The 13,695-nt window shown below is 27.7% G+C and overlaps 1 protein-coding gene across 1 annotated transcript; it reads left to right on the top strand.

Moving 5' to 3' along the window:
- Positions 1–1,937: 1,937 nt before the first annotated feature.
- On the top strand, positions 1,938–3,017 carry LOC145969941 (uncharacterized). Its single transcript, XM_083096278.1, has one exon. The coding sequence runs from the start codon at positions 1,938–1,940 to the stop codon at positions 3,015–3,017; it is 1,080 nt and encodes a 359-aa protein (XP_082952404.1).
- The last annotated feature ends 10,678 nt before the right edge of the window (positions 3,018–13,695 follow it).

Here is a 13,695-nt window from a genome sequence, read left to right as displayed (position 1 = left end):
ATAAATATCCACTGAATGTTGTACAGATATTTACAGGATATTGGTTTATATATATCCTGTAGATATTTATGAAACCTCGAATTGCCGATATTTAGATATCTACAGCATCTATAATAGCTATTTTTCATATATTCGTGGATATCCTTAAGCCTATGGAGAATATCTAGTGGATATCTAATACCAATTATTTTCCGTTGGGAATTAAATCGATCAAGTTTTTGAGAAATGACATTAAAATAAAAATTTAGTAGTTAATGGACATGACATTAAATTGACTGAAAATTGACTTATAATCGCCATAAAGTCGACTTATTAGCTGACTGACAGTCGACTATAGTCGAGTCATTTGTCAGCTGTTAGTCGACTTTAAATTGACATTCAGTCTGACTTTGAAGTCGACTTTAGACTTTTTCTGCCGACTGATAGTCAACTAACAGTCGACTTGGTGCTGTTTGGGTTTGCACGAACTTTTCAAACCACCCTCGTATGTATATTCAATCAGTATAATAATAATCATATATATATATATATATATATATATATATATATATATATATATATACAGGGTGACCCATTTTAACTTAGGCAGCCAAATAACTCGAAAAATAAGCAAGATAGAGAAAAATGTTTTAGACAAAAGTTGTATGGTTTCGAGGGGGCCATAAGATGGTATCATTGGTTTGACCTTGAAGAGTCATTTGAAGGTCACGTGAAGGTCACTTCAATTTTTTTAAATGGAACATCCTATATATTTTTATACATTCTTGTAGCTCATCTCGAGAGCTTTCCAAAACACTATAATTAAGTACATTTTCGTTAAGTACTTTTTGAGTTATGAGGCTTGAAATAATTTCTTAATTTTACATAAACCGTAAAATATCTTGTAAAATATTCATTTTTCGATTACCTTACCTTAATAGTTTTATGTACAAAATAATGAGAGGAATCAATTGGTGTAAAGAAAACACATAGTTGTTTCGAAGAAAAAATATGGAATTGTTAATTGCAAATTACATATTTTTTCTTCGAAACAACTATGTGTTTTCTTTACACCAATTGATTCCTCTCATTATTTTGTACATAAAACTATTAAGGTAAGGTAATCGAAAAATGAATATTTTACAAGATATTTTACGGTTTATGTAAAATTAAGAAATTATTTCAAGCCTCATAACTCAAAAAGTACTTAACGAAAATGTACTTAATTATAGTGTTTTGGAAAGCTCTCGAGATGAGCTACAAGAATGTATAAAAATATATAGGATGTTCCATTTAAAAAAATTGAAGTGACCTTCACGTGACCTTCAAATGACTCTTCAAGGTCAAACCAATGATACCATCTTATGGCCCCCTCGAAACCATACAACTTTTGTCTAAAACATTTTTCTCTATCTTGCTTATTTTTCGAGTTATTTGGCTGCCTAAGTTAAAATGGGTCACCCTGTATATGTCCATTAATTACTAAATTTTTATTTTAATGTTATTTCTCAAAAACTGATCGATTTAATTTTATTATACTTTAATTATATAATATCGTTACATATAATACAACTAAAGAATAATGAAATTAAATCAATCAAGTCTTTGAAAATGCCCAATTTAATTGAAATAATAATTATAATTGGTATATATATATATATATATATATATATATATATATATACAGGGTGTCCCGAATTTAAATGGCAAAACTTCAGGAGCGTGTAGGGGACCGAAAAACTAAGTCAAAAAGTCCTTTAGCGATTTGCTCGTTTTTGCTTCATTTTGGAGAAAATCGCAAAAAAAGAAACAAAACAAGTTTTCTTCTTTTTACTGATGTTACTTGATGTTATCCTTTACATTCTTTCATTTGTTTACATTCTTGCTTTCTTCTATGAGTCCTTCATCAGTCTTTAGTCAGTTACTCAGATATTTTGAAGTGAATAGCATCAGCTACAATGCCGCGTACATATTCTAATGTTGAATACGCTGATATAGTTTTCGTGTACGGTTTCTGCAACGGTAATGCTTTAGAAGCGATGCGAGAGTATGCGCGCCGATTTCCAAATAGAAGAGTGCCTAATCGACAAGTCTTTTCGTTGACTTTTAATAGACTACGAGAGACTGGGTCATTTTCACTTCGTAATGAAGGCGACCAATTCCAGGCAGCGTTAAGAGCAGATTGTCGGAGAAGAAATTGTATTCAACACCACTTTGATAACAATCCTGAGACTAGCGTCCGAAGAGCATCAGCTGCATTAGGAATATCGCGGCAGGCAATATGGCGAATTTTGAAAGGTGATAATCGCTACCCGTACCATCTTCAAAAAGTACAGAATTTATTACCTCAAGATTACGTCAAGAGATTGAATTTTAGTAATTGGTTTCTTGAAACAATTCGCAATGACAATTTATTTCCATTAAAAATAATATGGACCGATGAAGCTACCTTTACAAGAGGAGGAATTGTTAACCAAAGAAATTATCATGTATGGGCTCATGAAAATCCCAGAGCTATTAGAGAAAACAGGTTTCAGCATGAATTTGCTATAAACGTTTGGCTTGGAATTTGGAACGGATTGCTGGTGGGACCGTATTTCTTACCCGAAAGATTGAATGGAATCACATTTACGCATTTTTTAGAGGACGACTTTTCTAATTATTTAGAAGACATTCCCTTACAGCAGCGGATTGAAATGTGGTTCCAACTCGATGGATGTCCAGCTCATTATAGCAGAGCTGCTCGATCTTGGCTGAACATAAATTATCCACAACGATGGATTGGACGTGGAGGAATAGTACCTTGGCCACCCCGATCACCTGATATGACACCCATGGACTTCTTCGTATGGGGAACCTTGAAGCAGGAAGTTTATTCGGTGCCAATCAATTCAAGAGAGCAATTAAGAGACCGAATCATAGATGCAGTGCATCAAATATCACCAGAACAATGTCTAGCCGCAATTAATCAAGTCAGTGCTAGATGTAATGCTTGCATTGCTGTAAGAGGGCTACATTTTGAACAATATCTGCATTAAATAGATGATAACAAATAAAATGTAAATAAATAAGTAAAAAAAAGAAAACTTGTTTTGTTTCTTTTTTTGCGATTTTCTCCAAAATGAAGCAAAAACGAGCAAATCGCTAAAGGACTTTTTGACTTAGTTTTTCGGTCCCCTACACGCTCCTGAAGTTTTGCCATTTAAATTCGGGACACCCTGTATATTAAAGAATATGTAACTATGTACTGAAGTATATATTAATTTTTTTATGTTTCACAAAAATCGAACAGACAAGCGATCTCTTATAATATCAAATATGAAATATAAAATAATAACACTGCTTATTGGCTGAAAAAATTGGCCAGAAAGATAGTTTTCACATATTTTTTCGCTTTACCGAAAAAGTAAAAAACGAAATGACGAAAATATTCTTTTTATGTTGTCCTTTTTTTGATGAAAAAATTTTTTAATCGACTTTTCGCTTTGCCGAAAGGCGACTTTTAATTTTCTGAAAATGATCGCTCTTAAGTCGACTCATAGTCGATAGTTAAAGTCGACAATAAACCGTACTAGAAATAGTTGACTAAATAGACGACTTCAAGTTAACTAAAAAATGTCGACTATCAGTCGGCAAATAGCCATTCGTGCTGTGTGGGATAATATATATGATATATTAATATTTGATATCATCAATATTATACAGTTATGTGAAATATTACACATGCTGTTATATTTAAAATATCAATATTTTAGAATTAACAATCTCAAACTTACAAAATTTAGAATAAAAATTAATTTTATACGTAATAAAGAGTTGAATAATCAATACTTTGAAAAAGCATTTATTTGATTAATGATACGATAAAATAATTAGAATAAAGTAATCTGTAATTTGTGTACATCAAAAATATAGTCTTGTAAATAAATTATACTATTTCTTATTATTATCATATAATGCATACAAATAAATATTTCAATTATTATCACGAATTCCATTTATATCTTGCTCTTTATGCCAATTACTAATTCAATATCCATGTTTTATTATTTAGTACATTTGCGTAATACTGTTATATAATTACACATAAAAATGGTTACTATGTAAATTATAACATGCCTCTTGGTTTAATAATAACACAGGCCTACGAAATTTTAGGTTTGGTTAGTTACAAAAAGCAGAGTATGTGAATCTGATAGATTTTTTTTACGCTGAAAACGAATTTGGCCACAGAATTTCTCCGACATGTTAGGTTTTTGAGTAATTAAATAGTCCAAAAATAGCTTTTTCGGCAAATTTCATGAATATTTCATGAGGGAACCTAATTTTTTGAAATATTTCTGCCAATCACATCGTATAGTATTAGTCTTCACCTTTCAAATCCATTTTCGATTGCTGCCGCACGATTTTTTTTCGTTGAGATATACAAGTTATCAGGGTTGGGAAACTTGTAACGTCGTTACCGTTATAGTTATTTTTTTTTTGGTAACGGACTAGTAACGGCGTTACATTTTTTTTCTGTAACTGTAACGATAATGTAGTTACATTTTTTTAGTAACGATAATGAATTTAACAGTTACTTTTATCGTTACTTTTCATATTTTGAAAATATATATGACATCGTATTTCCGTCATATTCAATTTTTAGTCATCGACATTCATATAATGAATTCGAATAATACTTTGAATGAAATTTATTGCTCTGAGAGCGATTAATGACATCATTGGTCAATCATAGTTATTCCATTCTTCTGAGGAATGGATATGATTGGCTAGCTTTTAAGTTTGACGTAATATCGTGCGAGAGCACAAAAAGAGTGCAAATTTAGCTGTATTTATAAATTTAATGGAATTTAAAATTTTTTTATTTATATGAAATTACATGTTAAGTGCTTTAAAATCTATATCTCTTTAAATATTTTACGGTTTTGTACATTTAAAATAAAAAATTTATTGCTTTTATTAATATTTTAATTAAAAATATTACCAAAGTAAATTTTTTATTTAGATTTATCTTGTTTTAGCATTAAAAGTAACAGGAAAAATAACGAATCGTTACTTTTAAAGTAACGGTAACGATAACTAGTTACTTTTAAAAATAAGTAACTAATAACGGTAATGAGTTACTTTTTTACTCAGTAACGAGTAACAGTAATTAGTTACTTTTAAAAAGTAACTTTCCCATTCCTGCAAGTTATAAGACTGATCACGCATAGTGATCCAATAAACCACTCCAATTTAATCGTGTTATCTCTTTGTCTTATCACGAACCAAAATTTTGGTAAAAACATAAATTTTTGAACGTCGCCTGTCATTTTTTGAAATTAAAAATGGCGCGTCCAATATTGCAGACAAAATCACAATAAGATATAAAATTTAGAAAAATTTATCAAAATGTGTAACAACTAGATACATTTTTACAGGACTTTATTGAACAACCGAATCTGATACATGTAAGCCTTTTCAAATTTCCAGATAGTGGATCTGCCATATTGATATGTGTAAGTTTTCCTTAACATAAATTTTCTTATAACTTCATACTTGTATATCTCAGAAAAAAAATTGTACAGTGGCAATCGAAAATGGATTTGAAAGGTGAAGACTAATACTATACAATACCATTGGCAGAAATATTTCAAAAAATTAGTTTTTTCCATAATAAATTCATGGAATTTATTGAAATTGCCATTTTTAGACTATTTAATTATAAATTACTCGGAAACCTGACGTACTGAGATTCTGCGGCCAGATTCGTTTTCAGCATCAAAAAATCTATCAGATTCATCTACTTTGCTTTTTGTAACTGACCTTCGCAGGCTTCTGTAATCTATAAATCTAATATATGTGATATAATTTTAAAATACAATATTTTATATTTAAATGTGTTAATTTTAAAATTAAAATATATGGCTCGAATACATTGTATGAAATTTTAATTAAAATTTATATTATTTTCTACAAAAAGAATTTCGAAGTTACGATAATTCTATTTTTAGCTTCATTTCTAAAACCACGTTAAGGACAATATGATTCACGTAGCAGAACAATTTACCCGTTATGTACCTTTAGGCGGATGGTGACAGTAATTGAAACAACAAAAGTTATTTACCGAAAAATGCATTTCACGCGTTTCAACACACATACACATTGTCTGTTCTTCGCATAATTTATTAAAATGCACTCGACGCGCGTCGACACGTTGCCACGTCGTCGCACTTATCATAATTGTATATTCGCAGATAGATATTACCTGGAAATATAATACACAACATACCGCGATATTTTGGCATTCCGATTTCCGTTGGAACACGACATATACATTGCAACGTCAGTAGTATTCGTAGCGTTTCGTGCTGATTTTGAATTATGCCAACTTTTATGACCATAGTCAGCATAGAGATGTCGGGATGAGGCAAAATACATGATTGCGCGCGTGAAATAAACTCATTTAAAGTTTTAACAGATTATTATTGCATCGTGTGCGCGGGCGTTCACGCTTTATTAAAGTATATTATTGATCGGATGTACAGAGAGATGCATTATATTAAATTTAATTACAAAAATTAAAATTAGGAAAAGAAAATTACGCTAATGTACTAAATTTTACTCAACGTAATTAACGATACACACGAGTGATATTACATGTGACATGTATATTTTAATTGTTTCAGACTATTTACGCATTTTGTTAATCTTGAATTCACGTGAGAAAAGGATTATTCAGCATGTTACACTTCTCGTAACAGCTTCCTGCATAACAAATGCAAGTCTAGATAAACGTAGGCAACTAGAAATACGTCAACAGTAAATTATCTCGCGTGCTGGAAGTTACGACCATGCGCGCAATATTGCACGTGAAAAGTATCGAGATATCAATTTGTGATAATTTCGAGAGACGTAATTTGTCGTATTTCTTCTTATTTTGGATTTTCAAGTTTATTGCCTGTAACTCTTATTGTTCTTTAATAATTCTTTAATAATTCGCACTACAAATTGTTGTATAAGTAAGAATTAAAAAAAGCATGCAAAATTAATTCCTTAAGTTTAATAATTTACTTGTTTCTTGTGTTTTTTTGTTATTACATATTAATTTCTTGATTTAGTTAAAATAGATCTTCCCAGAAAAAATTCGATAAGTGGCCGCATATTGCAAATTCTTAATTATCTGATATTAAATTTGTTAATATAGCATCAATTTAAGTTCTATTAAAATCCAGCTAAAGTTAATTGAAGAATTAAACTTATTATTTTATTTCCATGCTTGGACGTTTTTTATATTTCCTATAAAATTAAGTAATTTTGTGATAATATAATTTCATGTTTAAGATTCATTAATTTTCATTAAAAAAAGTTATCTGCTAACTCTTTTAAAAATTGTAATTATAAATAAATATAGTATAATATTCTTTCACAATGAGAAGCACTACGAAGAGATTGATTATTTGCTAAACTATTCTAGATGATACTAAAATTATCTGTATGATATATATATCATGTTGATATATGTATCTTTACAATATTTGTATAAAATAGATAATGGAAGTAATTATTTGTTTATCATGTTACATCGAAAGTTTCTCTTTTTTCAACTCATATATATATTCATTATTTCGAGATTAAAATACAAAATAATTGAATCCATCAATGGATGCACAACAATTTGTGGAATTGTAGTTCACAATATTGCCCTGTATAAATATATTGAAATTATGAAACAAGTTTCAAAATAATATATATTTAAAAAAAAATACATATTATATGCAATTGAATTTTTTAATCAAATTTAACAGAAAATAAAAAAATTGTATAATTAAAAAAAGTTTTGTAGATCTATAAACTTTTATAAAATAAAAATATAATTTTATTAAATCAAAATTTTATTAAATCAATCATAAAAAAGGCAATCATTAGAAAGGATTAGAAATTAGTACGTGAATTGAGATTTAATTAAATTATTCTTACAAAAGAAATTAAAAAGAGATCGTAAGAAATAGCTGTGAAAAAATTAAATATTATAGAAAGACAAACGCAACGTTTTCAGTTTCATCCAGACCTTTTGTGTATGTTGTACAAATTTAAGCGGTACATGAGTCGAACATAAAACAAAAATAAATATCGCCGGAGCAATGTCATTTATATAGAGGTAAAAAAAATACAAATAAGCGGTAAACGAAAAAATTCGACACAAAAGACATATAAATTATTTAACAGCAATCGCTGAAATACACAAATTAAAAGAAAATTAATAAAAAAAAGGAAAAAATATTTTGAACCGGATATATGGAAGTACATGTCACTCACCTTATCAAAATCTTCGCCATGTAATTTTTTGTAAAAAAAGCGGAAAAGTAAAATGAAAGATTCTCCCGTAGCGGTTGCAAAACCCGTCGTCAATAATAAGAAATTGTATATCCAAGGAGTAAATTGAAATTGCAAAAGAAGTAACACAAATCTGCAACCACTACAATATAAAATCTCGAAATAATGCATGCGAAAAGCGTGAATTAGCGAGAGCTAATGTGTAAAGAGAGAAACTGAACGGAGCAAAACAGACTCGCAAGACAATCCAACCAAAAAATATAAAAATATGAACATAATGAAATTTAGCGGAAAATTATGTAAAAATGAAGACATATAGAATACATATAGAAATTAATATAATTAATGCAGAAATAGGAAGAAATTAGCCGTTAATATTAAGCGTACGTAGAGAGAAATAAAAAAGAATTTCAATGACTGCGTAGATGGAACTGTACAAAAAAACTATGAAAGAATGCGGTAAGGAAATGGGAAGGAAAAAGACATCACAACTAAGAAAAAGATGGACAGAAACCAGAAAACTTTGAATATAGAGAGTATTTTTTGATAATAGGAAGATAAGATTTGTCTAGCTGTTCTGTGTCATTTTGAATGTTGAGACCATTCTCTTGTTGGAAAATATGTATCATATCGGAAATTATTATTCTTTTTTTATATAACAATTCTTTGTCTAAAATTTTTGTCTCATTCTAATTAAATTCGTGGCCATTTAATCTGTGTATTGAAATAACAGAAAGAGACTCAACAAAATTATAACTTATTTACAAATGCTAATCTTCGGTCAATGTTAATTGTAGGAAGAAGTTTATTTGAAATTTCTTTAATGAATGGGACAAAGAAGGATTAGGAATGGGAAGGGGAGCGGAGAGAGGGAATGATATTGGAATTATTACAAGAGATGAGAGACTTTAATCTATCGGACACTGTGTTAAAGATGAAACTAAAAGAATAACCATTGTTCAACAGAATATTAATAATAAATGAAAAATTTTTTCCGTGGTACCGAGGGTGAAAAAATTTAAAAACTCTTTCTAGCCCAATGATGATCCCTTTTTTGTGAGAGGATGCTAAGAAAAATACTTCAAAAATCTTCCGGAAAATGTAGATTTCTGGTACCAATTGAATTCGATGTGCCCATCATTTATTATTATAGATATATTTAAAAAATTCAAGGAGTTGTTCTTCGAATATTCCACAGTGAACTGCAATCTCTCATGAAAAAAGTTAAACAAATTGAGAATATTAGGAATGTGGGAGAAATATATAATTTTTAATTTAACTTAATTTTATTTAGTTCAAATAATTATAAATTTTAATATTAAAATATTTTATACCTATTTATATGAAAAATATCAATTAATATAAAGATGTTATTATATGTAAATATATTTTATGTATTTCATATATCAAAATAAAATCTATAATATTTTATTTATGTATGCATAACATTAGGATGATGTAAAATAGATTATTACTGTGGAAATAAACAAAAAATTAATTGCAAAAGTAACAAATGATAAGTTATTAATTGCTCATAGTTGTTCCGCCATCACCCGATGTTACCCTGAGCCTTCTCCTGTTCTTCCTCCTTTTATGTACTTTTTGCTACTTTTTCATGGCGCATAACATTTATTTGCGAAGCATGATTAAGTAGGATCATATAGTACTTTGCACGACACTTCCGAATTAACTTTACGCATGTATTTTACTGATATACTGATGGAAAAACATAACGCGAAAACTTAATTGTTTAAAACTATTCTGCTCGACATTCGAGAATCGTACACAGAAAAGAAATAAGTGTCAAATCAAAACTTATATACTTAAATTAACGCGTTCATTGTTTCGTATATACGCAACAATTTATAATCTTCTTAGAAGAATTTAATAATTTTAAATTTCAACAATATTATAGTCTTATTTTAATATTATAATTGTCATCTCAAGAATATATAATTATTTAATTCTACTTGAAGAAAATTATAATCTTTGATTTAAAAATGTTATTTTCTATCTAACATTGTTTCTTTTCTATTCAAGAAAATTAAATCTTAAATCATAAGAATATATTTTTCTTGATTGAACTATATAAAATGGCTTCATTCAAGTAAGCAATTATATTTTTCTTTAATTAACGCAATATAATCTCATTTCAAGTTTGTTAAAACTAAATATATTTTTAAAACAAGAATGTCCTTTTTTTCTGTGTACGATTAAATTATATATTACTTTCTACAACAATATTATTTCTATTAACAAACTATAATATATATATTTTCATTTTAAGACAATTATTATATAACAGCTTATAATAATAATTATTAAAATATTAACTAAAAGCAATATATCATATTCTAAAATATGCGAGAAAAAATGTCAAATTTATAAGTAAATAATATATATATGAGTATTATATATATAAATTGTATTTACTAAATAATTAAACATATTTTGATCGGGATTAATTTTCAGTATTTGCGTTAATGACGAAATGTCAATTGATAAGTTATTGACAAGTTTATCTTAAAACTACATATATGTACCTACGCAATGAGATTAAAGAAGAAAATTAAAGAAGAAAGTTCAGGCTACATGTAAAAAAATCGCGCACTTTGAAATATAATGGTTGCAATAAAATATAGTTATCTAAATTTAGCAAAAAATCAAACTTTTAGATAGTAGAGAATAACCGTACATTATGTTGAAAAATCATAGAATTGATACGTTAATTATACACTTAAAGTTTTATTTAAATATGATTACAACTTTATTGTGATAAATATTATAATAGTTTATACGTGTAATCAAAGTGTGGGCGAAATAAAACGACGCATGCGAGGGACATCCGAAAAAGTATCGCGGCAGATGCACGGCTTGAAAAAAAATATATAACATCGCGAGCGTGTGTGTATATATTCAGAAAAAACATAATATTTATTCAAAAAAATAAAATCCAAGCTCATATTTTAAATCGATATTTCAGCTTTTTCTGGCCGCCATCTTGAATCTGTCATTTTGAATTTAAATTTTGATAAATTTAAAATCAGGACCCTCAAAAACCTAAAAACTGTTTTCATATGTATATCTCTTTTAGGAAAGCCGAAGGTACGAAATGGTTAGTAGATATATAATTTTGCATAATTATTTCCCCGATTATTGCGTAATTTTAATTAATTATTAATTCAATTCATGCAATTTTAAACTAAATTTGCGGAACATTTTTATTACTACAATGTCGCCAATACAAATAAAATCAATTCCAATCAAATGACATCGTAAGGCGTTTGGTTAGTATTACAATTATATTTGTCGATGTATATATACATATATATATATACAACTTCCTATTTTAATATTTATTAATTTTATCCTATTTTAATATTTATTAATTTTAATATTCATAAGTGCAATGTTTATTTGTCGATATATTTTAAAATATAAAAGCTAATATTATGTCATATATAATGCATAAATTTGATTGCGCAATTCTTGAGTGTTGAGCGGATAATAATTTTGAATGATTATATAGTTTTTTTCTGTTCTTCTATCAAAATCTAATAAAATATGTGCAATTAATGTTGAGAGTTCCATAAAAAGAGCCGCATAATTGTCATAATTAATCGTATTTCTTGCAAGTGTTATGTCATGCGAAAATAAAAAAATGAACAAGAGTAAAGAAGAAAGATCAAGAAGGCATCGGGTGATAGCGAAGTAACTATAGGATAAGCAACTTACAAATTATTAATTATAAATTATTTAATTTGTTATTTGATGCTTATGAATTTAGTTACTTATCTATCTCCGTGATAGTAGTCTATTTTTTACCTTATGATGTAATAAAATTCATAAATTAATTTTACTGTAAATTATTTAAATTATTTAATTACATCTTTATTATTAGAATCAATATATCTCTCTCTATAAATATAAATGCAATATTTTAAGATTTAAGATTTATAATTATTATGATTGCTTTTATATAAATAGAATTTAATTTATTATATTTTATAAAGAATAATGACTTCTAAAAGTATTACCTTAAAAATTATATACTTTCATTAATAAATATTTATTTAAATAACAAATAATAATTCCAAAAATATTATCTTAAAAATTATATACTTCTTTTGTTAATAAATATTTATTTAAAAAACAAATAATAATTCAATTTTGTGCAAAAATTATTTTTTAAAATGTTAATTATTTTAAATACTGCTTTAGTTTCATATATCTTACAAATTAATATTGTATATTAGAACTCTGCTGTTGCATATTGTGTTATGGTGAGGATTAAATTATTTTTTTTATATTTTAAGATAACAGATTTGTGTGTGTAAAAATTGTGTATATCATATATACATATATGTATTATACATGTTCGTCGCGCAAAATGTAATTCCTTAAAAATTATCGTGCATACATATAGCATCTTGTATATACCTAATATTGGTGTATTTTTTTTATTAAAAAATTACTTAATAATATGTTTATGAAATATAACTGCAAGTTATAATTTACTGTCAAACGCAATTATAGGCTACTACAATATGTACATTTGCCAAGCCGAGACACATGTCGCTTCATGTGGTGGAGTTAACATATGTTAACGACGCAACAATGTTGTAATTGTATGCGACAAGCAATTAAATTTGTCGCATGAATGAGAATTTGTAGAATATTTTACAAGTAAACACATTGTTTCGGAGTCAGCTTAAAAACGCACATTCATGCATAACTTATGAATAAAAATTTTCCTGTAGTTTTTTTTTAGATTTATGTTGTAAATTTTCGAAAGATTACACATATAATTGTATATAATTAATTAAAGAATTCAATATATAATGATTTAATTTTCAGAGTGGTTTAACTTTCATACTTAAAAAAAATTAATCAAATTAATTCTAAAATCAAAAAAGAAAATATATATTATATGCGCATGAACTCTCGAGATGATTGATTTGATTTTGTACGTCAAATGAATATTCTTTCAAAATTGTTGAAATTAATTCATTTCTTTGAAACGCGCCCATGTGGAATGCTCCTTTAATCAACGCACGTCCTGTGCGTGCCTTGAAAGCGTTGAAATTTATTGGACATCCCGGGAAAATCTCGCAATTGACAACGTTATTTAGCACAATGTAGTTAAACTTTGAGCGAATCAGCATGATCGAAAACGAACACATTACATTATTATAATGGACATCATGGATTCGACACCACGAATTCAAATAAAAAATGGAGAAAAATGTTATGTTTTTCCACGCTTATTTCCTGCATATGTTTTGATATTCGTAATGAGAATAATGAAGCGAATATCATTAAATTCTAGCAAGCGTAGAAATTGAAGTGAACGATGAACGCTTTTTCCATCGCAAATAATGTGAAAGCATTGAGCGA

Source organism: Camponotus vicinus, unplaced genomic scaffold, assembly GCF_025532165.1.
Source record: "Camponotus vicinus isolate PSW18456_S1 unplaced genomic scaffold, iyCamVici1.0 SCAF_4, whole genome shotgun sequence".
Classification (NCBI taxonomy): domain Eukaryota; kingdom Metazoa; phylum Arthropoda; class Insecta; order Hymenoptera; family Formicidae; genus Camponotus; species Camponotus vicinus.
The sequence above is the reverse complement of the archived record's forward strand: the minus strand, read 5'-3'. Positions and strand labels throughout refer to the sequence as shown.

Bases quoted from the DNA above. Each gene is read 5' to 3' on its own strand.
- LOC145969941 (XM_083096278.1), top strand. From the start codon at position 1,938: ATGCCGCGTACATATTCTAATGTTGAATACGCTGATATAGTTTTCGTG.